Source organism: Canis lupus, chromosome 35 (genome assembly GCF_011100685.1).
Source record: "Canis lupus familiaris isolate Mischka breed German Shepherd chromosome 35, alternate assembly UU_Cfam_GSD_1.0, whole genome shotgun sequence".
NCBI lineage: Eukaryota > Metazoa > Chordata > Mammalia > Carnivora > Canidae > Canis > Canis lupus.
In genome coordinates, this window is record NC_049256.1 from 27,138,510 (window position 1) to 27,164,010 (window position 25,501).

General features: G+C 43.0%; 1 protein-coding gene, 1 non-coding gene and 1 pseudogene across 2 annotated transcripts; all 3 read left to right on the plus strand.

Annotated features, from left to right (window-relative positions):
* The first annotated feature begins 1,534 nt into the window (after positions 1 to 1,534).
* On the plus strand, positions 1,535 to 10,406 carry GPX5 (glutathione peroxidase 5). Its single transcript, NM_001003213.1, is given in 5 exon segments — positions 1,535 to 1,695; positions 4,610 to 4,763; positions 7,696 to 7,813; positions 8,262 to 8,361; positions 9,418 to 10,406. Coding segments are annotated over 5 exon segments (666 nt in total). The 5' UTR covers positions 1,535 to 1,608; the 3' UTR covers positions 9,625 to 10,406.
* Positions 10,407 to 13,415: 3,009 nt separating this feature from the next.
* LOC100685449 lies at positions 13,416 to 15,612 on the plus strand (annotated as a pseudogene).
* On the plus strand, positions 15,590 to 15,681 carry TRNAI-UAU. The gene is given in 2 exon segments: positions 15,590 to 15,627; positions 15,646 to 15,681. It is a non-coding gene; the product is annotated as a tRNA-Ile (tRNA).
* Positions 15,682 to 25,501: the final 9,820 nt, after the last annotated feature.

Sequence of the window (25,501 nt, forward strand, 5' to 3'; positions counted from 1 at the left end):
GACAGTCTCTGCACAGCCTAATGATGATCAAGTGCCATAAATTTAGGAGTTTAATTAATCATTTGAATCTGACGTCCATATGGGGGGTGGTGGTGAGTGATGTTTTAAGCTTCAAGAAGCTAATAATCTGGGCAGCCTGGGTGGCTCAGCGGTTTAGCACTGAGTTTGGCCCAGGGTGTGATCCTGGAGTCCCGGGATCGAGTCCCACGTCAGGCTCCCTGCATGGAGCCTGCTTTTCCCTCTGCCTGTGTCTCTGCCTCTCTCTCTCTCTCTCTCATGAATAAATAAATAAAATATTAAAAAAAAAAGAAGCTAATAATCTGATGAGGAAGGCACAGGTTTTTCAAGAATACAAACAATAGAGATATTAAACGTATTTTACTCATGGGGAGACCAGCGGGAGAATGGGGTTTGGGAGTCAAAGCCTGGGAATAATGGACAAAGCAAGAGAGGGGCCTTATGCAGATCAATCAATAACAATGGGTTCCGGAGTGCCTGAGCTCAGCCCCCAGCACTTGAGGTCCAAAGGTGGATAGTGTTGTAGGCAGGAGGGAGGAAGACCTGGGTGAGTTTCCCCTGGGGTGGGGTGGGGGTGGGGACAGACTATGTTCTGTAAGTGGGAAATCCAGCAATTCCTGGGCTCCAGGTCTGTGGCCCCCAGCAAGTACCCCCGTGAGCAGAGACTATCGAGCTGCTGGAATGCCCCTGAGCTGAGCGTCAAAGCATTTTTATTCTTAGAGGAATTTGTGTCTCCTTTCCTCATCCTTCTCAGGCCTGGGGCTTCAAGGGATTAAGAGCACTTTTAAAAGACCTGCATTCAGAACGGTAGATAATAACCGGAACATGGGCGGCCCTAGTGTTTCCCCTCCCTAGGCTGGTGTGTGGGGCCTCCTATACCAGATCTTCGAAACTCAGGCCTGGGGTAACACCATGCCTTTTAACTTAGGCCAATCTGATAAATACAGAATGCATCTTTTCTTATTTATACCTCTTTGATTACTGCTGAGGAGGAACATTGTATCCCAGCACAAATGCCATTTGGTTTACTGTCTGGTGCCCATGTGTCTGTTGGGCTGGTTGTGTAATTACTGATTTGTAATCACTTGAAGGCAGTTGTGTAATGAATATAGTAATGTGCTTCTTTCACATATGTTGTGAATATCTTTTCCTCCTCAGGGCCATGTTCCTTCCATCTCTCTTGGAGAGGTCCTAAATGGTCCACAAATCATGATATTATGAATGGTATCTGGAATGTCAATGTCATTCCCTTGGTAGTGACTCTACTGAAAAGCTGGGGAGGCTTTGTCTGCATCTGGACACTACTATTCACTCGATTAAAACAGACAGTAATCTCCAAGACCATGGATGCTTGCCCTCACCTTTTCACAATTCTGCCAGAATTTATATGAGTCCCAGGTCCTCATCGCACTGGTGAGCACAGAATGCCCATGGGGGTGTGTGTGGGTGAGGATGTGGTTTAAATTCTACATCCCCACTCATGCCACAGAAATCCTTGCAATTGGTGTGCACAGCCTTGGCTAGAGGATCAAAAGCTTGACAGGGTGTGTGTGAGATCCCAGCCTCAAAAACTACATCTACGGACTAGTCATGACTGCATGGTTAGGGGCCTCCTACGTTTTGCCTATTCTGCTAGTCAGCTTTGTGCAGACAAATGCCAAGCCTGAGAAGACAAAGGTGAGCAGCCTCCAGAGAGGGTGGGGCAGGGCCCCAAGGTGGAGTCACTGTTCTGTCCTGCTCCAGTCATTCTTGTAAGACTCTGACCTCTGCTTTCTTTCATATTGGGGTTTTCCATTAACCTTTCTTTTCTACTTGCCTCTTCTTCATTCCTATAAATGGATGCTCCTTGGGCTGAATATAGGTAGGGAAGAGTCTCCTTCCTGCAGTCCTTGCTCTCCTCCATCTCTAGTTAGGATTACCTGGATACTCTTCCAACACGTCAGTATCTGCATCAGAGCTGGGCGCCAGACAGGGGAAGCAGTGGGCACCATGGTGGGTGGCAAGGTTTGGAGGAGAGGGTGAGCCAGGTCATCTCTGATGCAGCTCAGTGGGACACCTACAACAAGAAGGAAAAAACCAATGTGGAAGGTTTTTTGCAGATGGATAAAATCGGAGAGTTAATCCGAAAAACATAAAACATAGGCAAAAATAATTGGAGGTCTAGGGGCGCCTGGGTGGCTCAGTTGATTAAGCATCTGCCTTTGGCTCAGGTCATGATCTCAGGGTCCTGAGACTGAGCCCAGTGGGGAGTCTGCTTCCCTCTGCCTCTCCCCACCTCCCGTGCACATGCACACATGTGTGTGTGTGAGCACACACTCTGATAGATAGATAGATAGATAGATAGATAGATAGATAGATAGATAGATAGGAATTGGAGATCTAAAACAAACAGATTTAGAATCAGGGGTTTTGGATTCTGGCATCAGTCTAGTCCTAGTTCATAATTCAGTTGCCTTATTGATGAAATGTGTGTATAACATAGGGAGGGGCAGCACTGGGAAGGAGAGCAATGATCTGGATGACTTGGAGGCAAGATGGAATCATGAAGTGAGAGGCAAGCAACCTTTCATCCGTGTAGTGGGGCAATCATTTTTGGTCTTGGACAAGTCCCTTTACCTTTATTAGCTTCTGCTTTCTCATATACATTTGTAGACAACCGTATCTACCTTGTGGGTAGGTGAACAATAATTATGACACATATAATGTGCTCAGTAAAAGGCAGCTCTGGTAAGATCTTCCTACCACTCTGAAGTTGACCAGAGAACCTCCTGGGTGACTCTACTTTTGAGAATTGGTGTGGCTTTTCTGTGACTCAGTGCTGCCTAGTTGAGTATGAAGACCCTGGATCCTCAGCTATAGAATTTGCTTAATAAAAAACTGAGTCTGGAGGTATTAGAGACATATCATATGGACTTACATACATTTGAAGCAGCAATGAGTGTCAGGAGTAAGCTGGCCTGGAAAGGGCTTTCCAGTTCAGAGTCTCTCTAAATTCCCATACTCTGGTTACTTAACATGATTTTCAGTAATTTTCATTGCAGTACAAAGGAAAAAAAAAAAGACAATTTCTTTAAAATGTTTAACTTAGCACCTGGCATTATGGAAGTTGAGATGGATATTTTCATACAGTATTCTCTCTATGCACATCTCAGTTTTGCTGGCATGTGTCTGTGTATGCACTCAGGGGAAAGTGCAAAAGCCTGCACAGAGAAGGCACCTTTCTGCCCCAGAGCAGGGACCGAGTACTAGAGTCCGGTGTGCTAGTCATGGAAGCAGTTGGCCTAGAAAGTTGGAGAAAGTCTGGTTTTGTTTGTGTTGCATCCGGACAGGTAGTGATTGGCTGAAATCCTTTCTAGTTCATTGGATTTCCAGGGAGTCTGATTTAATCGTAGTTTAAATCTAGACCTTCCTTATCAGATTATGTCCTTCTCCCCTTTCTCTGATCGGTTCCTCTTTCCTCATTCTCACCATGTAGTTTGGTGGCTTCCTTTTCACACTTCCTGTTTTGTACTCCCTGTGTTCCATGAGCAACTGGCAGCAGCTTTCCCAAGATAGGAAAAGGAGTCCTTCATGGACCCTATATAGATACAGTGGAGGAAGAATAAGGTGAGATCTGCCTTGCAGAGGAATTTAACCGAAGAACAGGCGACAAGAATGTCATGGACAACTAATTTCTGTTATGTGGAATTTATTTGTGTTACATGGAATTCTGCTCCAATATGTTCAAGAGATTTGGGGAGGAATAGAATAGATGGGGCCAGTGGTGAAGGCAAATATTAGATACCTAGAGCACAGTGGGATGGGGAGCACTGGTTATGTGCAGCTGGGTGCTGCCAGATAGATTTTAGTAGCACTAGCAGGTGGATTTGGGCTCTCCACCTCCTCTGCTGGGAGCCACAGAAAGAGTTCCACAGTAGCGGCTTGTAGGACTATCATGCGAGAATGAGAGTGACAGGAGAGAGAACACTGTTTCAGGCAGGGCTAATATTAGATTCTGGAATGTTAAACTGGGAAGGCCCCTTGAGGACCTGTCAGGAATGTAGGTGAATGTCATTTTACCAGTGGGGGAACTGAATGTCAAGGATGAGAATTGCCCAGATTCACAAGGGAATCTGACTACAGAGCTGGCTTCTGATTCCCAGATCAGAATTCTTGCCACTATATAAGCAATCCCAAACCTTCCCTTCACTGGGAAAATCCAGACAGAATATCTCCAACCCAGAGCCAATGAATATCCTCATCCTCACAGAAGCACAAAAGGCAGTGGGCTTTTCTCTTCCGCCCCTGCTTCCTTCCAGAACTTCCCATCCCAGTTCATGAATCTCTGCTCTGTTCATCTTATCCCAGCACATTTCCTGGTGTCCTGCCTCTTCCAGGATAACAGGAGGGGAGACTTGACTGTTGCTTGAAAACCACTGGCTTCTAAATCACAAGACTTAACTTTCTATCCTGTCACACACACCTTAGATAACTCCTGTTTGTTTCCTGGTTTGTTTTCATTTAATGCAGGTATTACTTGGAGTGCTTTGAAAGCTTACACTGATGTTAGGAATTGTTGTTATTAATATCATCATTTTTTTAAATCTTCTAGATGGATTGCTATAAAGATGTGAAAGGAACCATCTATGAATATGAAGCCCTCACTCTCAATGGAAATGAACGCATTCAGTTCAAGCAGTATGCGGGCAAGCATGTTCTTTTTGTCAATGTGGCCACCTATTGTGGTCTGACAGCTCAGTATCCTGGTAAGAATTCATAGCCAGATCTCCTTGGGGCTGAATCTTCCAGCTCACTATATTCTAAATCATAATTAGAATTACATTCTAATTACATATGAAAATAAATGCTCATGGTCAAGTGACTTGGTTCCCTGATGTCAGAAGCCACAATGGCCCACAGGCCAAATCTGGCTAGCCTGCTTTTGTAAACAAAGTTTTATCAGAACACAGCCATGCCCATGCATGCCCATTCATACTGATTTTACGCCTCCAGGCAGAGTTGAGTAAGTTGATGATAATGGTGACAGAGACCACCTGGCTCATAAAGTCTAAGGTATTTACTATCTAGACCTTTATAGAAAAAGTTTGCTGATTCCCTCCCCATGTCCTGCTTCTGCTTTGCTCCTGAGAATTTCCAGGAGAATCAATAGATCTCTGAGGACTAGGAGCCTCTCCACCGATTCTAGAACTCTCCTCTGTGAATACAAGAGACAGAAACAATGTTTTTGAAACTTTTCTAGGGTTTTACAGGTAACTGACAAAGACAGAGAGAGGGGGATGGGGTTTTATACCTGGAGCTGCGTTTGGCTGGAGAGTTGGTAGAGCAGGTGGTGATGGGGGAATCTTCCTGCTCCAACTGAAGGCCTCCTAGATGGAGATTCCGCCTCTCTGTATGTTACTCAAGGAGAGATTTTATCTTTCTCATATCTCAGACCATGTGGTTTAGAAAGCAATGGATAATGAGTAGGATGGAGTGTGCCTAGGTGGCTTGGTTGGTTAAGTATCTAACTCTTATGCTCAGGGTTCTGAGTTCAAGCCCTGTGATGAGCTGCATGCTGGGAGTGGAGCCTACTTAAAAAAAATAATAATAATAGTGAATAGGATGAATGTTGCCAGAAACAGAGGGACTTATATTTAAACTAATAATAACTTCATTTTTTGTTGTTTTTGATTATGTTGTAAACAGGTAATATATTCACAAGGCTCACAAATTATGTGAATCAAAAAGTTTAGAGTGAGAAGCCTTTCCACCTCCTCCCACCTCCCTTCAGAGGAGAATACATAGGTAGAGGTTTTTTTCTGCTTCTCTCCCACCCAGTTATAAGATAATATAAATACTACATCCCATTTTGCTCTTTGTCTTAATTAATAAAGTACTTTAGAGTTCAGACTATCTCCTCATTCTTTTTTAAGGCTGAATAACATTGTGTTGGACCATAATTCATCTTACCAGCTTACACTGACTTTAAAAATCAATTTAGTCAGTTCCCATTTTGTACATAACAGACAAGGACACTAAGCAATAGTTAGTTGCTCAAGGACTGGAAGACAGGATTCCTAATTTATTGTCTCCTTCCTAGAGGAAGTGATCATGTACGGTGACTGAGGACAGAGGGGAAGGATGTGGGGAGAAATACTGAGGAACTATATGGAATCAGGAAGGCAATCTCTAGTTTGTTTTTTTTTTTTAATTTTTATTTATTTATGATAGGCACAGAGAGAGAGAGAGAGAGAGGCAGAGACACAGGCAGAGGGAAAAGCAGGCTCCGTGCAGGGAGCCCGACGTGGGATTCGATCCCGGATCTCCAGGATCGCGCCCTGGGCCAAAGGCAGGCGCCAAACCGCTGCGCCACCCAGGGATCCCCAATCTCTAGTTTTTAAAAAAAGAAAGAAAAAAGAAGGAAGGAAGGAAGGAAGGAAGGAAGGAAGGAAGGAAGGAAGGAAAGAAGGGAGGGAGGAAGGAAGGAAGGAAGGAAGGAAAAGGAAAAGAACAGGACTAAGAGGTGGTACCAGTTGACCAGTTGGCTGTGGCAGAATCTAAGTGGTACTGGCTGGTGTTTGTCAGGGGACTGAAGCCATGTAGCCCAGAAAGCGTTAACAGAGAAGTTGATTATAAAAAGCTGAGCAATCAAATTGGAAAACAGTGGAAGAAGGCAGGAGCAAACTTGTGTTTTGCTATGTCAGTGAGGAATGTCTTTTCAACATCCTGAGGATTGTTCCAGGAAGCTGGACCTAGAATTTCTCTGTTTCTCCTTGCCTCTGTCAGGCTTATCCCTGCTCCACCCAGAGCACCCAGTCTGTACAGAGGAGAAAAACCCATTCTCCTCATCTGTGTCCTTTCCTTTATTTATTTATTTATTTTTTTTAAAGATTTTATTTATTTATTCATGATAGTCACAGAGAGAGAGAGAGAGAGGCAGAGACACAGGCAGAGGGAGAAGCAGGCTCCATGCACCGGGAGCCCGATGTGGGATTCGATCCCGGGTCTCCAGGATCGCGCCCTGGGCCAAAGGCAGGCGCCAAACCGCTGCGCCACCCAGGGATCCCATGTCCTTTCCTTTAAAAAAGACAGATTCAGTTTAGCAAGTAACCAACCAGGGAAGGCAAGCTTGTGTGTGTGTGTGTGTGTGTGTGTGTGTGCGCGCGTGTGCATGTGTGTGTGTATATAACAAAAGATGTAATATAAAATTTACAATTTTAACCAGTTCTAAGTGTACTCCTTAGTAGTGTTAAGTATATTCACATTCTTATGAGACAAATCTCCAGAACTTTCTCATCTTGTCAAAATGAAACTGTACCCATCAATAACCCTCCATACACTTGCAGTTATACATTTTACAATCTACAATAACCCTGTGAAGTTTTGAATATTAAAGACTGGGGCTCATCTCAGAAGAAGGGAATCAGAATTCTCTGGGATGGGAACTGATCTTCCCTATTTATCAGAAAGGGCTCTCAGTTGATTCTGATGTGCCAGAGATTTGGGAACTATTACCCTATAACAAAAGGCTCTGGAATGCATGTCTGGAGCTCCAGCATCTAACTGCAGCCCTGCCACTGAGAGTCTTTCCAATCTAGAGATTTTTCCTCCCCTAGGGCTCTGTTGCCCTGAAAATGGGTCAATCCCACAGATCTTTCTCTACACAAGGTCTCCTTATTGTCCCTTATCTACCCACAGAACTGAATTCACTTCAGGAGGAGCTGAAGCCCTTGGGCCTGGTTGTATTGGGCTTTCCCTGCAACCAATTTGGGAAGCAGGAGCCAGGAGAGAACTCAGAGATCCTTCCGGGGCTGAAGTAAGTGCCTACTAGGAACCCCACAGGAAGCCTACCTTTTTTCAGACTGCAGAGCCACTTTTGTGCTGAGGACTCCCTGAGTGGGTGGCAGATTAGGGGCACCTGCAAGCTGACATCAGTTTTGTCCTAGCCTGATGTGAGTCTGGCAGTGTCCAGGGACTCTTCTCCTCTCTGAGATGAGATGTTGCTGGACCGCAAAGGAGCAGGAACGCAGAGGAAGCCGGAACAGAGGCTGTACACAGAACACAGGGCCAGGTTGCAGTAAAGAGAAGAATTTTGTGAATCAGGGAGCCCACAGTCTAGAAATGGCCTGTATTTTCCCTTTTCAGCTCTGTTTTCCATCTCTGCCCTTCCTCCTGCTTTTCCCATGAACCCCAGACCTGGTGCCCCACTGTAGCCTCCTCTCCTACATTCTGGAGCTTCCTGGGAATGCTGTGGTTCATTTTAGGTACGTCCGTCCAGGCAGAGGCTATGTCCCTAACTTCCAGCTCTTTGAGAAAGGGGATGTGAATGGTGAAAAAGAACAGAAAGTCTTCACCTTCTTGAAGGTGAGTGAATCACTGACCCAAACCTCTTCTTCCCAAGCATTCCTATCGTAGAGTTATTGTCCTGGAAATGGACCCAAGGGTCATGCCTGGAAGTGGCATTGGACTCTTGGCTAGAGGTCTACACATTAGTGTAGGGACCTGGGTTTAATTTGTTAGTATTTATGAGATTCTGGCTTTTGTGATGGAGAGGGCTGTGTAGAGTGGCTGTGTTTCCAAGGACCACCCTCTTTTGCTCATTAACCTTCATTCATCAAGGTACATTTTCTGAATATGAGGCAGTTAGCTAAATAATACTGATATAAAGAAGAATAAGACACAGTCCCTCGTCCTTGATGGTTCCTATTGGAGAGAGGAGCATAGAAATAAATAGGCTAATACCACGTAGTAAGTGCCTTTTATGAAACACTGACTTCCAGATATAGAGAACTGGAGGCTAACAGGGTCCCTAACCACCAGCGTTAATTGTTCCTAAATGCTAGACAGTGGGCCAGCACCTAGCTCAGAGATTTTTATATACCTTCAGCAAATTGAAGAAAATAGTACAATGTCAGAGGGTTTCATAAACTCAACTGACTTATAAGGGCTTCCCTCTATTCTAAGATTAGGACCTATTTGTAATTTATTCTTACAATAATCTTTTTTAAATTAAATGATGCTTCTCAAAAGTTTTGTTAATTTGACAAAACAAAATGTTGGAACTACACGTTGATCCCAAAGATATTTTTGGAATGCTACTGGCCCGGGAGCCCTAAGACCTGGGGAACCCCATTCTAATCTAAATTGTTGACTTTGCACAAAAGGAAACCAACAGCCAACAGAAGTGACATATCTTACCCATAACAGCATTGCTTTGTGATCACCGGGGGCACAGGGGCACAGGAAGAGGGAACAGGATTTTACTGTTATATCTACAACTGTCTTGATCATTGATGTGGTGGCAATCCAAAGGATTTGTTAAGAATCACAAGAAATTAGAATATATAGGCATGGGAGGGAGCAGTTCCCCTGTGGGTGACAGTAGCAGAAATGACGCTGTTTGTTGCATTTCTGCTCCAGCTCTCCTGCCCTCACCCCTCAGAGGTTCTAGGCTCCTTCAGACACATCTCCTGGGATCCTGTAAAGGTCCACGATATCCGCTGGAACTTTGAGAAGTTCCTGGTGGGGTCTGATGGGGTCCCTGTCCTGCGCTGGTTCCACCGGACTCCCATCAGCACTGTCAAGGAAGACATCCTGGTCTACCTGAAACAGCTCAAAATGAAATAGGAAGGCAGGAGCAACCCTGCTTCTCATCAGAAGACGTGTTTTAAAAAAATTCCAGATTTCACCACATTCTTCTAAATGGCCTGCCCTTGACCAAAGCATGCTGTACCGCCAGAGTTCCCACTCTCTACCAAGCAGATTTATATTCAGAAGACTACTGCTATTTCTCCTTGCAAGAATCCGTATGTGGAAGAAGAACAAAAGAATGGAACCTCTAAATCCTTAGACCTCTAATATAAATAAATTTAATCGGTCCTGTCCATCAAAAGAAAATCAGCGTTCCATGAGGATGGTTCAGTCTGCCACAACATCCTGAAAAAGAACGTTCCAGACAGAATGTTCCCCCTTCTCTTTCCACTCTAAAAGTGTAGAAATAACAGTGGGATGGTAGCCATACAGCCGAGTTTCCACCTTATAACACCTGCCCTCCACCGTGACAAACACGTATTGTCAGTTTCCAAGTCTTTTGAGACCAGTGTTCATCCATGAAACTTACCCTCCCATACACACAGTGACCTGTCATTCTGGCTTATGAGCTCTAAGGTGGAGTGAGAGCAGGAGACTGCCTTGCAAGAATAGAAGGACATCTCCATGGTAGTGGGACCCGGAGCCTCTCTATCATTTAGATCCTACAGAAACTTCCCTGCTGTCTGACTTGTAGTGCACTCAGGTCATGACACCTGGACAATGCATCCTTTGAAGGATGGGCTTTCTCTTGTCCATCCTAGATTCTTCAGCTTCAGAACCAGCTCTGCATTGTCTCCAATAAAATGTTTTCTACAGCATCTGGCATCACTGTGGTAGTTTTTATACCCTATCTTGTGCTCAAACTTGTCTCATCTCTCTCTTCTTTCTCACTGTGACTACCACAGATGATGTGTTTCCCAAATCACCTGAACCCCTTGGATAGAAGAAATTATCCTTCTATTATTATCTGTCCAAGGACAGATCCTTGGAATGCTGTCACCTGGCAGCTCTCAATTGTCACCCCTTATTGGGAATTATCTCAGGTTCAGGTCATGTCCCCTTTCCGGGGGCAGCATGTATCCAATTACTGCTCCATGAGGGGCATAAGAAGCAAGACTTGACTTCTCAACTTAGGGCAGCTCTGGAGGGCCCATCCCAGCTGCAGAGATGCCCAAGGGTCTGATGCCTTTCTGTTGATCCTGACCTAGTGCTCTATAGTAAGCTTTGCATGCACGTCTCCATTTTGAGACTTTATAGGTAACCTAACCTGCAGTGGTTGGCACCAGAAGGGATGTGAGAAAGAAGATGCTAAGATGATAGTTTTGAAACTGAACTATCCACCATCTGCTCAGCAGTGCTGGGATGGGTGGAGCACAAACAGCCATTGCACAGAGTAGCAGTGCAATTTTTATTTTTTTATTTTTTTAAGGGGGGTTGCTGAGGAAGAGAGAGAGACAGCGAGATCTTAAGCAGACTCTACACCCAGTGCAGAGCCTGACATGTGGTTCAATCTCACAATCCTGAGATCATGAGCTTAGCCAAAACCTAGAGTCTTACACTTTATTGATTTAGCCACCCATGCACCCCATAGCAATTTTTAAAACTTTCACCAAACCTGAATGAGGTGGTACACTGGTGAAAGGATATGGTATCAGGTGCTTGAGAAATGTGAGAGAGGTGGTACTTTTAAGGTGATATAATTTTAAGGCAATTTTAAGATTGTTATTAGAAGAAATTGGTGCTTTGGAGAGAGATTATTAAAGGCTGAGTATTATATCTGACCAAATAAAGGCTAACTGTAGAAGCCAAAGTGCCTCCATAAGAGGAGATGAAGAACCTCTCATATCCTGCAACTCGAGAGCACAAAAAACTAAGTTTCAGGTCCAAGACTTAATTGTAGGGATAGTAGAGCTCCAAAGATGGTTAAATTCTCAAACTAATTACCTTCTATGCCCAGGTCATGGCCTTGATTGGAAAAGAATAGAATCTTGAGACACTGGATGGAGACATCTGGTTGGATGCTTTAGAACATCTAAATCCCCAGATTTTCCAAGACTCCCAGTTCTCCTTATTAAGAATAAGCACATCCTTCTTGCTTGATGACAATGCAGAGGCTTTTGTTCTGCCAAACATTATGTGCTCTGCCATCTACTCAACATCTGTCCCATAAAGAACTAGATTCTGAGAGTTCTGGATCAAGGGGCATGGGACACGAAATTAGCTAAAGGAGAGTTCATTGATCTTGGGGCATTTTTCCAAAGTGCAGAAACTTTACACATTGGCAAGAACCCAACACACTGTTTGGATTCTCCTGCTTGTAAAAAAAAAAAAAAAATGGTTCTCAGTAAATGCAGTAGAAACGCCAGGACTATTGTGCCTAATGACAGAAAGGAGGGATCAAAAGCTGAAAGAAGCGGCCAGCCTAGAGTGGATTTACTGTGTAATGCTAGAAACCTGCTGATGACAATGTGTTGCATGGATTTGAAAAAATAAAAAAGAATGTGCAGGATCACTGAGAAGTTCTGTGGTGAGTGTCCTCTAAAGGCCTGGACTGATAAGAAATTCTGCTATAGAAGTAACCTCACTGTTAGCAATGCAGATTATAGAATCCTGAAGGCCAGAGATGGAAGCATTCATTCATTAGAGTGTGTGTGTGTGTGCGCATGTGTGATTATGTGTGTGTGTGAACTCTGTAGAGTGTTGGAGATGGATTCAAAGAGCACACCATCCCTAGAAGCAAGGTAGATGAACATCCAACAAAGGTAATCATTGTCTATACAATCAGAAGAAAGCAAGAATAGAGAACCAGGAAGCTGAGGCAGCAGCCCCAGTTAAAAATAAAATCACCACACCTTGCTTGGCTTCTAATCTTGAACCAGTTTTCAGACCCAGAATCATGGACTAAAGAAGAAGCCGGGTCCTGAGAAGGTAGGATCCTGCGGTACCACCACAAATACATAGAAAGTAATTTCCCAGTCTTTTCCTAAAGGAACTTCTAGCCATTCACTCAGTAACCATACAATCAAGAAAGAGAAATACCCTTACATTTCAAGGACTGTTGGACATAAGATCCAGGTTGACATTGATACTGGAAGGCCTAAAGTGTCATCATGGCCTCCGATTAGGAGGCTTTGAGGACTAAGCAGCAGATGCAGCCCCTGCCCAAGTCTGGTTCACAGTGCATCCATTAAGGCCATGGATCCATCTGACAGAAATTTCTCTTGTCTCCAAATGTCCAGTTAGAATGATGTATGTGGTAATTGGCAAACCGCTGCATTGACAGCTTGGCATGTGGTGTAAGAACTGTCACAGTAGAATAGGCCAAGTGGAAGGCCTGAAGTTGACTCCCAAGTTCATGGCCTGGGCAGTACATGAAGCCATCTTCCCAAGGAGACAGACAGATAGACAAAAAGGATACATGATTGGGATCCCTATGGTCTCTCTAGTCTGTTGGAGTCTGGGTCTCTCCACAAACTAAACCAAAGAATAGCCCTAATTGAAAGTGCTGTACCTGATGTGGTATATTTATTAGAAAAGATTAATTTACATCCTTTGATTCTTTAAAGAAATAAGTGGAAAATAAGATTAAGTATAACCTTTTGTGGCATCATTAGTTTAAAAAAAATCATCTGCACACCATCATGAAATCTTAGCCTTGACTCATCGTACGTTTTATACACCCTGCCACTACCACCTTAGCCTCAAACCTGGCTCAGAAAACATTTACGTTCGCTAAGGAAGTGTTAAAGATGCTGGGCACAGTGTCCTGTCAGAGACTGACTTCTCAGCTAGGAAGTCCGTAGTCCTGTTCAGAAGATAATGTTTATGGTTTTGGGGTCATGGACAAGAGAGGACCAATGGGTTGTTCAGACCATCGGCTCTTCCCCAGGACCAAGTCCTGAGCTAGCTCTTTATATCAGGCTGGGATATTCCCAGGAAGAGAAGCCATGGAATCAGAAAGATAGCCTCTGCTCTAGAACATTGGTCCTGCAAGTCTAAAATGTACCAAATGTCTTTATCAGAACACAGGTCAAAGACATCCAGTTAAATTGTTATAGATCGGTGGACGGATTGAACATTGTCTCTTACAAATATATAAAAATGTGGAATAATGAGTCATTATATCAGTCCTTAGAACAGGTCCAACCCAACAGCAAGGGCTTTATCAGTGTTTCCTTTAGCTTGACCATTATGGAAAATAGTTTATGTTATAGTGTTAAATAAAAATAAAATAATACAGAGGGTCAAGAGCCACCCCTGCCACCACCAACATGGAGACTTTGTACCGAGTCCCCTTGCTAGTGCTCGAATGCCCCAACCTGAAGCTGAAGAAGCCACCCTGGGTGCGTGTACTGTGGGCCATGACTGTATGCTCTGCTGGTGGTGTCTTACTTCCTCATCACTAGCCTAACAATTGATGTGTTACTGTTGAACCTCCTGGTGTTGGCTCTCTGCCTGATGAACATGGGCCTCAGAAACCAGTAACTTTCTTGGCCTACAAAGTAAATGGACAATGAATTTTGGAAGGACTCACATCCATCTTCCTGTTTACAATGGGAGGCTTAGGGCTCATGATCCTGGATCATGGAGTGCACCAAACATTCCAAAACTCAATAGATTTCTTCTTATATTCACTGGATTTTTCTGTGTCCTATTGAGTTTTGTCATGGCGAGAGTGTTCAGGAGGATGGACCTGCCTGGCATCTGATGCGTTAGAATGCCTTTAGAGAAGAAATCAGTGGATATTGAATTTGTCCCTGTCAATGAAGTTTTAAAGGCTGTACCAACCCTCTGATGTGAAGTATGGAAAAGAATGAAAAGCAGCAGAAAAGTGAACACTTCATTTAGTGAAAACATGCAAAGGCATTAAAGCTTGAACTAGAATGCCCGCTTGGTATCAAAGAGACAAGCTTATCACAATATTTTTTTCCTGCTGGCCTATAACGATGTACCAATGATGTTAGGTGGCATTTACTTCCTAGTTTTTATTTCTTAAAGAAAATGTACTCCAGCGGTGCAGTAGGTAAAGTCATGACTCGGTTTGGTGCAGGTCATGATCGGCAGGAACTGGGACTGAGCCCAGTGTGTGGCTCTGCACTGCCCGGGGAGCTGGCTGCTCTTCTCTGCCTGTGACCCCACCACCCTATGTCTCACAAATAAAAAAAAAAAAAAAAATTAAGGGAAGACTTGAAGAAAGTTGGAGGCACACCAATGAAAAATTAAAACCTGAAAAAAAAAAAAGAAAAGAAAATATACTCCATTTCTACAACTATAATATTGAATAAAGTGATTACTTTGTACAGCTCCCTGAACAATCTTTGGAGATGACATTTCTGACTTTAAAAAAAGTAATATAAAAGAAGCTAGATTCCATAAACTGAGAACTCTGGACAGATGATCAGCTGTACCTATGGCCCTTTGCCTTTAAACAGAATATGTGACAATATGTATCAGAATATGTGACAATATGTATCTGAGACTGTTGCCTGCACAATGAGATGTATTAGAGGAGCAGAAATTTAAAATGTTTCTAACTTAAAAATAGTATATAAATGCATATGTGTTACATATATATGTGTGTGTGTGTGGCTGTGTGTGTAGTGACAGTCACGGCCACTCCGAAGCACTCCAACGAAAATCTCCCTAGAACAAAGTCTGGCATACACCAGGGAACAGCGGATTTGGGTATGAGACTTTAGAAAATTGTCAAGCAATTATCCTGTTGTTTCCCGCATTTCCTTAGCCCGCGCTGCCGCCGTGTGTCTGAAAAACGCTGCTTTCCTGGAAGGAACTCGTAGCTCTCTAGAGGCTTCGGGGTCCTTGGGAGGCAGCGAGCGGCAACGCGGGCTGCACCTGCGCGGAGAGGCCGAGGGGAGCCCAGCGCCCCCGCCGCCCCCGCCGCCCCCGCCGCCCCGGCCCCGCTCCGGGGTCCGGCTCCCGGGAGTTCGCGCTCCGGGCGCTGAAGGTGAGTCCAGGGTCCCCGAGCGCGCTCCGCCGGGCCGCTCCAGTGGCGCAATCGGTTAGCGCGCGGTACTTATACGACGGTAGCTGTGGGCGATGCCGAGGTTGTGAGTTCGAACCTCACCTGGAGCACTTTTGCCACCCTTGCGGCACGACCCGCCCGGCTCTAGAGCCGAGACACAGAGACTCAGGCCCGGCCTAAGGTATCCGCAAAACTTACTGAGAGATACTGCTGTGCCTGAGTTTAACTCCTTGAAATGCGGACAGTCTTGCTGTGCTTTTTAAAAAGATTTTTAAAGACGTATCTATTCACGAGAGACACACAGAGAGGCAGAGACACGCGCAGGGGGAGAAGCGGGCTCCCCACGGAGGCTCGAGCGGGCCTGGATCCGGAAGGCTCAACCACAGAGCCACCAGGTGCCCACGACCTTGGTTTGTCTTTAATACGTATTTCAGGGGAAACTTTCCGGTCTTAAATCTGCCTTCCGTACCTCAGTTCTCCACTCCTCTGGGATCCTCATCCCTCAGGTCCGCGATGCCTGCACTTATGAGGAAGACACAGGTGTTCAGTCTCAGAAAACAAACTGACCCACTCGGAGTTGAGCGGAAACCTGCGTGTGGCCCACGTAACCTCGGTAACCTCAGCAACCTCGCCGTCTGGATATTCAGGGTTCCCGAAGGCATCCTGGGGACACAGCGCTCTCCAGCTTCCCAGGGCAGGGGAAATCGTCCAGATGCTGCTTACAGCCCCCTCGTCTCCCTGAGCTGCCCCAGATGTAAATGTAAGTCCAAAACAAGGATCCCAGGCCGACTTCGGTGAACACTTGGTAAAGAAGTGATAATGGCACTGAAGGGGGCACTTGACAGCATGAGCACTGGGCGTTATACGGTATGTTGGCAGGTCGAACTCCAATAAAAAACAATACACACACACACACACACACACACACACACAAAAGCAAGCTTGCAGAGGTTGTCACTTGCTCAAGATTGCACAACTAGGGGTGGCTCAGCGGTTTAGCACCTGCCTTTGGTCCAGGGTGCAATTCTGGAGTCCCGGGATCGAGTCCCACGTCGGGCTCCTGGCATGGAGCCTGCTTCTCCCTTCTGTGTCTCTGCCCCTCTCTCTCTATATGTCTATCATAAAGTAAAAAAAAAAAAAAAAAAAAAAAGATTGCACAACCTGGACTCAAATCCAGGACTTGATACTCTGAGTTACTTACTGCACACTGTTGTAAGTAGTGTGAGCTATGTACATAATCACGGGGAGGCCAGTGCAGTTTGAACCTGGACTTCACATTGGACAACGGATGCACTATCAAATAGATAAAGCTTTTGTATGTTAAAAAAGAAAGAAAGAAAGAAAGAAAGAAAGAAAGAAAGAAAGAAAGAAAGAAAGAAAGAAAGAAAGAAAGAAAAAAGTGATAATGGGCCCACCTGGGTGGCTCAGCGGTTGAACATTTGCCTTTGGCTCAGGGCATGTTCCCTGGCTCCTGGGATGGAGTCCCACCTCAGGCTCCCTGCAGGGAGCCTGCTTCTCTCTCTGCCTATGTCTTTGCCTCTCTCTCTGTGTGTCTCTCATGAATAAATAAATAAAATATTAAAAAAAAAGAAGTGATAATGAATAGGTTACTTAGCAGGATGTACAATGGACATATGAAGAGAGATTATTCACAGAGTTGTTTTCAGTTAAAAAGGAGATAATAAATTATCAGTTAATTAATGGCTGCAAATTCCTCCCATCTCTGCATGTCCCCATGCAAAGTGATTTTGCAGTATCTTCCATCAAGAGATGGGGTCTGTTTCTCTCCCTCTTGGATGTGAGCTGATCTTGTGATTGACTTTGCCAACTACAATACTATAGAAGTGATTTTGCAGGAGTTCCAAGATAAGGCCTTGGAGCTTCCCCTTTTGCCATCTTGGGACCCTGAGACTCGCCATACGAAGGAATGCCATCTAATTTCCTAGACGATGGAGGCTCACATATAGACACTGCCATCCTAGCCATCCCAGCCATTCCAGGTGACACCCCAGACATGTGGGTGGGAACATTTTGTACCATCCAGTCCCAGTCAGACTACCAGATGATTGCAATCACATGAATGACCCCAAGCAAAACTAGCAAAAGAATTTCCCAGCTGAGTGCAGCCCAAATTGTTGACCTGCAGAATTTCAAATGAAAGAAACAATTATTGTCTTAAGCCACTAAATTTGGGTGAGGTTCGTTACAAAGATTTAGAGGGCTGTATTTCACACAGAAGCATTTAAGCACAGAATAAGAGCCTAAGATGAGTTAGCAGATTATTACTTTTGGGGATCTTTTCATTGTCCTAAACATTGGGTCCTCTCTGTTCTTGCCACAGCATAGAGACTCCAAAATCATTTGGAACCTGGGCTATTTAAATTTATTCCAGGAGTAAGCTGTTTCCTTGGGTCCTTGCACCAAGCTTAGAGTTGAAAGGCTCAGAATTTCTGAATCTCTAGAGTGAGTAGAGGTATGATTGAATAGGCAGTGTCCACATTCCTTGCCTGCATTTGCAAATAGACTAAGCTGTAGGATCCGTATTCCTCTCTGGATGCATCTTCCCAGTGCTGGCTGTCCTTTTGTTAAATGTCCTGCTTTGCCTTGCCCATGACAAGGAGACAAGGAGCTAATAGCCACATTGAGAAACATTTGCATATTGAAATAGTTTAAAGATACCAAGCACTCAAACCTGATAGCTTGTTGCCTAATATTTTTTCAAGGAAATCCCATAACAGAAATTCTTAGGGGTAGCATACTTGTTGTCATGGTGACTAGAAATTACATGTACAGTTCTTTTTTCAAATAGGTCTCCAGGACCTTCCCACTGGGTTACCCACCAAGATACCACACCTAGGCCAAACTTCTTTGCTTATATAAAAAAGCAATTCTACAAAACAATGGGTTTTTATAAATGTATAGTTGGATCTATAGCAGAGAAATGTAATATGTAATATATTTGCCAATAATAACATGGAGAAAACAAAAAGTAAAACGGCAGATATAAATACCACTATATTGAAAATAACATTAATTATGAATGGATTAAACAACCAATCTGATGGCAGACTGTTATATTGGATTTTAAAAAAGATCCAATTCTATGTGGTTTACAGGAGATACATTTTAGATTCAAAGATATGATAGAGTGACAAGAATGATAAAAAGATATATCATGCACACAGCAACCACAAGAATGCCAAAGTGTCTGTATCTATCATTACACAAAATAGTCTAAAACAAATAAAAAAGGCTCTAGAGATAAATAAAAACATTTCATAATGATGAAAAAGAATCAACCCATCAGAAAGATATAACACTTACATGTGTACCCAATGAAAGAGCACCAAAATGTATGACGCAAAAACTTAAAGAAATAAAGAAAAGAATAGACAATTCAACAATAATGGTTGGAGATTTCAAAATCTTACTTTCAATAATACATGGAACTAGACAAAAGATCAACAAAAAAATAAACGATTTTTATGATAAAATATATAATAAACCAGACCTAACAGACATCTATAGAAAATACCACCAAGTATACTTACATCTCAAGTGCACGTGGTACATTCTCAAGGATAACCGTATACTCAGCCATAAGACAAACCTTGATAAATCTAAAAGGATTGAAATAATACAAAATATATTCATCAATCACAATGTATGAAACTAGAAATTAATAACAAAGAATTTCATAGAACTCACAATTATGTGAAAATTAAGCAATATACTCTGAAATAACAAATGAGTCAATGAAAAAAAAAACAAAAGAGAATAGAAAATACTTTAAGATAAATGAAAACAATGGCTTAACATACCAAATCTTATGTGATGCAGCTAACATAGGGCTTAGAAGAAAATTTATAATTATAAATTCCTATGTTAAAAAAAGAAAACCAGTCTCCAATTAATAACCTAACCCTCCACCTTAAGGACTGGAAAAGAAGAGCAAACAAAATCTAAACAAGCAGAGAAGTAAGGAAATAAATATTAGAATGGAAATTAATGAAATAAAGAATAGAAAAACAACATAGAAAATCAGTGAAACAAACCAAAAGCTGTGTTGTTTTTTTTTTCTAAAGATCAACAAGATTGACAAACCTTTGGCTAACTAAGGAAAAAGAGGGTGAACTGAAACTCCTAGAATTAGAAATGAAAGAAGGAGCATTACTATAAACCTTACAGAAATTAAAAAAAAAAGTTATCAATGGATACTGTGAATAATAGTACACCAACACATTAGATTACTTAGATGAAGTGAACACATTTCTGGGAAGACACAAACTAATGAAACTAATTCAAAAAGAGTAGATAATATAAATAGATCTGTAATAAGCAAATGGTTTGAGTTAGTAACCAAAAGACTACCCACAAAAAAAGATCATTCCCAGGTATCTTCACTGCTGAATTGTACCAAATATTCAAAGATGAATCAGTATCAATTCTTGGAGAGTTGGTAAACTCTTTTTAAAAATAGAGGAGGGTGGGCAGCCCGGGTGGCTCAGCTGTTAAGTGCCGCCTTCAGCCGAGGGCCTGATTCTGGAGACCTGAGATCGAATTCCATGTCGGGCTCTCTGCATGGAGCCTGCTTCTCCCTCTGCCTGTGTCTCTGCCTCGCTCTCTCTCGGTGTCTCTCATGAATAAATAAATAAAAATCTCAGGAAGGGCAGCCCTGGTGGCGCAGCGGTTTAGCTCTGCCTGTAGCCCAGGGCGTGATCCTGGAGCCCTTAGATCGAGGCCCACGTCAGGCTCTCTGTATGATGCCTGCTTCTCCCTCTGCCTGTGTCTCTGCCTCTCTGTCTCTATGAATAAATCTCAGGAAAAAAAAGGAGGATGAAAGACTTCCTCTTTTTTTTTTTAGGAACTGATTTTATGAAGCCATTATTACCCAAACCAGACAGACATCACAAGAAAATATAGACCAATGTATTTTATGAACATGGACACAAATCCTCAACAAAATACTAACAAAATCTAGCAATACATAAAAGGAAGTATATACCATGACAAAATGGGATTTATCCCAGGAAAGCAAAGGTTGGTTTCACAAGCAGAAATCAATTATTGTAATATATCACATCAATAGAATAAAAAACAAAAACCACGTGATCATCACAATAGGTGCAGAAAAAGCATTTGACAAAATCCAACACCTTTTCCTGATGAAAATTATCAACCAACTAAGAATAGAAAGGAACTTCCTCAACTTGACAAAGGACATCTGTGAAAAAAAAAACCCACAGCCAACACTATAAATGCCATTTCTCTTTCATTATGGTGTCTGTGGATTAGCTAACTTAAAAAAATTTTAATGTCAAATAAATCTTTTTCCTTATTGTTGTCATGTTGTGCATGCTTATGAAATTCTTCCCTACCCCAGGTTTGCAAATACATTCTTTTTTATAATTTTCTAAAATTTGTATATATTTGTCTTTTACATTTTAAGCCTTTAACTCAAAAAAAATTTTATATGATGAAGTACAGGTCAATGTTCATAAATGAACATTTATGTTCATTTTTTCTAGAATTATTTACCTAAAAATTCACTCCAGCCCCCCATCTGTAGTGTATCCTCTCTTCTCTATCAGGTGTCACATGAGCATAAGCTCCCTGTTATGTTTGATTTTTCTAGTTACCTGTCCTGGCCAATGCCATGCTTCTTTTAGTAACTGTTGAAACTTGTAATGAGTCTTTTTAAAAAAAGATTTATTTATTTAAGAGAGTTAGTCAGTGTGGGGAGACGGGCGGAGGGAGAGGGAGAGAGAATCTTTAAATTAAAAAAATTTTTTTTTTAATTTTTATTGATTTATGATAGTCACAGAGAGAGACAGAGAGGCAGAGACACAGGCAGAGGGAGAAGCAGGCTCCATGCACCGGGAGCCCGACGTGGGACTCGATCCCGGGTCTCCAGGATCGTGCCCTGGGCCAAAGGCAGGCGCCAAACCGCTGTGCCACCCAGGGATCCCAGGAGGGAGAATCTTAAGCAGGCTCCATGCTCAGCACGGAGTGCAAGGTGGGGCTTGATCTCTTGACCCTGAGATCATGAACTGAGCCAAAATCAAGAGTCATATGCTTAATGGCCAAGCCACTCAGGGACCCCTATTTTTCCACTTCAAATATTTTCCTGGGGTACCTAGCTGTCTCAGATGGAAGAGCATGGGACTCTTGATCTTGGGATTGTAAGTCTGAACTCCATGTTGGGCATAAAGATTACTTAAAACTTTTTTAAAAGATTGTGTGATGATAAAGTGAGTTATTTTTAAAAAATAAAAATACTTTTTAAAAAATAAGTATTATTGGGGTGCCTGGGTGGCTCAGCAGTTGATCATCTGCCTTCAGCCTAGGACATGATCCAGGAATCCTGAGATCCAGCCCCACATCAGGCTCCCTGCATGGAGTCTGCTTCTCTCTCTGCCTGTGTCTCTGCCTCTCTCTCTGTGTCTCTCATTAATAAATAAAATCTTTTTAAAAATAAGTATTATTATTCCTTGTTGGAAAAGACAGAAGCAAGTGGGCGTTAAATGGTATTGCTTTCTTCTGTCCAAGGTAATACTGCACCGTTTTCCTGCTATGATGGCTTTATCTCTTCCTTGTTCCTTTTGCTATAAGCTTTTTTTTTTTTTTTTTTTTTTTTTTTTGCTATAAGCTTTTTAAAAGCATGTGAGGCACCTGGGTGGCTCAGTTGGTTAAGTGGCTGCCTTCAGCTCAGGTCATGATCTCAGGGTCCTAGGATCAGGCCCCACATCAGGCTCTGCTTCGTGGGGAATCTGCTTCTCCCTCTGCCTTTGCCCCTTTCTCCTGCCCGTGCTCTCTCTTCCAAATAAATAAATAAAATCTTTTAAAAAAGAGCATGTTCACACCAAATTCCATAGTTGGTGTGTGGGACAGTCATAGGGGAATTGTAGCTGTAAAAGCAGTTCTGTTTACTGACATCGTTGAAATTAAGCTTCTCAAGGCAGAGACTATTGAAATTGTTCATTTTTATCCCAAGTAACAAAAAGTATGTGTGAAATTTAAAATACATCAATACTTTTTTTAATGAATAAGTGATTTCTTCCAAGAGAGGCTGAGGTCTACATGAGATTAACCCTTGCTCAGCAGCCATTTATATCATGAATTCATTTCATGATGGGTTCTGAACACCTCTGGAACTTTGCTCCTGAATTCCCTGCATCTCCTTTCTTTCCACCCTTTCTCTACTCTCTTCATGTCTTCCATAAGTCTTTACTATTGAATAATGAAAATGAATTGGATTTTGGAACACTTGGGATTATTAGGAAAGCAAACTCTGGCATATTATTTATTTTCTCTCTGTGTTGACTTCCTTACTGACAGAATGGGCACGCTGGCAACCACCTGCTCATTAGTGAGACCTCAGTGTGATGCATTTGGAGATGGCTGCTACGTGGCAGGCAGCTTGTCAATGTCTTCCAGCATGCTTCTTTCTTACCTTCTTTCCTCCCACCTTCCTTTCTTCTCTCCTTTTTTTTTTAATAGGAGCAGTAGCAACTGTAGGAAGTAACTACCACTTTTTTTTTTTAAGATTTTATTTATTTATTCTTAGAGACACATGGGTAGGGGGTGGGGAGAGGAGAGGCAGAGGGAGAAGCAGGCCCCATGCAGGGAGCCCGACGTGGGACTCGATCCTGGGTCTCCAGGATCACACCCCGGGCTGCAGGGGACGCTAAACCGCTGCGCCACCGGGGCTGCCCGCTTTCTTCTCTCCTTATTCCCCTCCTCCTCCACTTTCTCCCCTTCCTATACTCCAGCCCTGGGCTCCCACAACACCTTCTGTCTCCATTGACTCTGTCTTGACCAGGATGTGAGCCCGAATGAACACCTTGGCCCTGAGAGGCTGAGAACTATAGGATCTGACATGTCACTATTGGCCTTCACGTCTTTCGGAGGTAGACTACTGGTCCTTACCTTCCCTGGGTAGGCAAAGCTTTTCCAGACTTTAGTTTTTATTCTTACCCTGGTTGTAATATGGATATGTCACACTTTCAGATGGGAGTTCTGAAATAAGCCCGCCATGATTCTTTTTTCAAATTTAGATCATTTGTTCTTCTAATGCTGGAGGTGTGTTCCAAAACTTATCAGAACTTTGAAACTCAGATTTGGGAGAGGAAAAAGAGTCTTTGAGCTACTTGACATGATACATAAGATGGGGCCCATAAAGAAAGAGTTTCTTTACTACTTAATAGCCAATTACTACAAAGGTGAGCAAAGGCTAAGAGTCCTAGATAGTTAGGAATTAGTAACAACAGGGACGCCTGGGTGGCTCAGTGGTTGAGCGTCTGCCTTTGGCCCAGGACACGATCCTGGAGACCCTGGATGGAGTCCCACGTCGGACTCTCTGCATGGAGCCTGCTTCTCCCTCTGCCTGTGTCTCTGCCTCTCTCTCTGTGTCTCTCATGAATAAATAAATAAAATCTTAAAAAAAAAACAAAAAGGAATTAGTAACAACATGTGAAGGGTGGGATGACATCGTAGATACAGCCCTAAAGCAGTAATATGAAAATTGGATTCCTTCCATTGCTATTAACTACATGATGTTAATATATAATGTAAATGATAAATATAATTTATTGTGTGCAGGCCAAACGTCATGCTACATGCTCAGTGCTTTATAGATGTGTATTAATCATGTTTTTTATTTTCTATATTTCCTGATGCTTTGACATCTTGGGTCCTTGCCAACCCTAGAGAAAGACTGTCCCTGTCCCCGAGAGCTGATCAATACCCAGAGGTAGGTTGTTTCCAACAAACAACCCCCTGTGACTGTGCCTTTCCCATGAACACTAACCAGTCCAGAGTCTGTGCTCCAGACAGTTTCCTTATCAAGCTCTTATGCTCTGGGCCACTATTCTCCTGCCCTAGTCATCGCAGGGCCAGGTACCAGATCACTAGGGACAGCCCTGAATCATTCAAACTGCCCATCCCAAACCTGTTTACCCTGCCTCACTCATTCTTCCCACAAAAAACACAGGAAAGACTCTTGCCCACATTCCTCTCACTCCCTCTGCCTACTGCCTGATCCTGGTACTTCCTCACATGCCCTGGACTGGATGATGTGCCATGGCTTCTGTTTCTGGGGATCTGAGTGTACAAAAACTTGTTCTTTCAGGACAGCCAACTCCTGTGTGTTTTACCATATCCAATTAAAACAAACCAAGGTTATATCCCAAAACAATATATTAACGTTTAATCTCATGAGGCAGGTATTATTATCCAATAATGTGGGATTGAAAGCTGTAATGTCTATGGTGACGGCAGAAAAAGACTTCTGCATGACTGCTCTAAAAGGCTTTGGGGTTTCCGAGACACAATTCAGTGTCCTTATACTATTGTTCTCAGTTTAGAAGCCCCAAGAAGAGCCCCGAAGTCTAGAGAAAGAAATGGTTTCTATCTTCAAAAGGAGGCTTCTAAAGTCTCATAATCCACCAGCCCTTTCTCAGGCTGGAAATCAGCTCTACCTGGAGTTCAGTTCCAGAAAGGACCTGGAGAGGGCAGGAGGATGGAGGAACCTGGGTTAGGCAGGCAAGTAGAACAGGAGAATTTCAGCAAAATAGAGCTGCTTTGGGTTTGGATTGTAAGACACACTCTGAGATCCCCTAAACAAAGACTGTCAATGACTGCTTAAAATAAAAAACGAAAACTGTAATAAATAAAGTTTGTCTATCAGATTCTTGGCCTTATGTGGAGTAAAAAGGAAAGGGCCCATTGTATGTGAATGTAGCAGAGGTGTATTCTCCAACCCTGTTCTTTTCTAATCGTATGTAACATATGCTTCATGGTTCATCTCTCCATTTACACTGCTCAGTATAATCTACTGCCATCTACTAGATCTTACAAGCTATTATGTTGTAATAGATCTATCTAATAGAATAACTTACCTTTGTATGTAATCATATCACTGAGAATAAC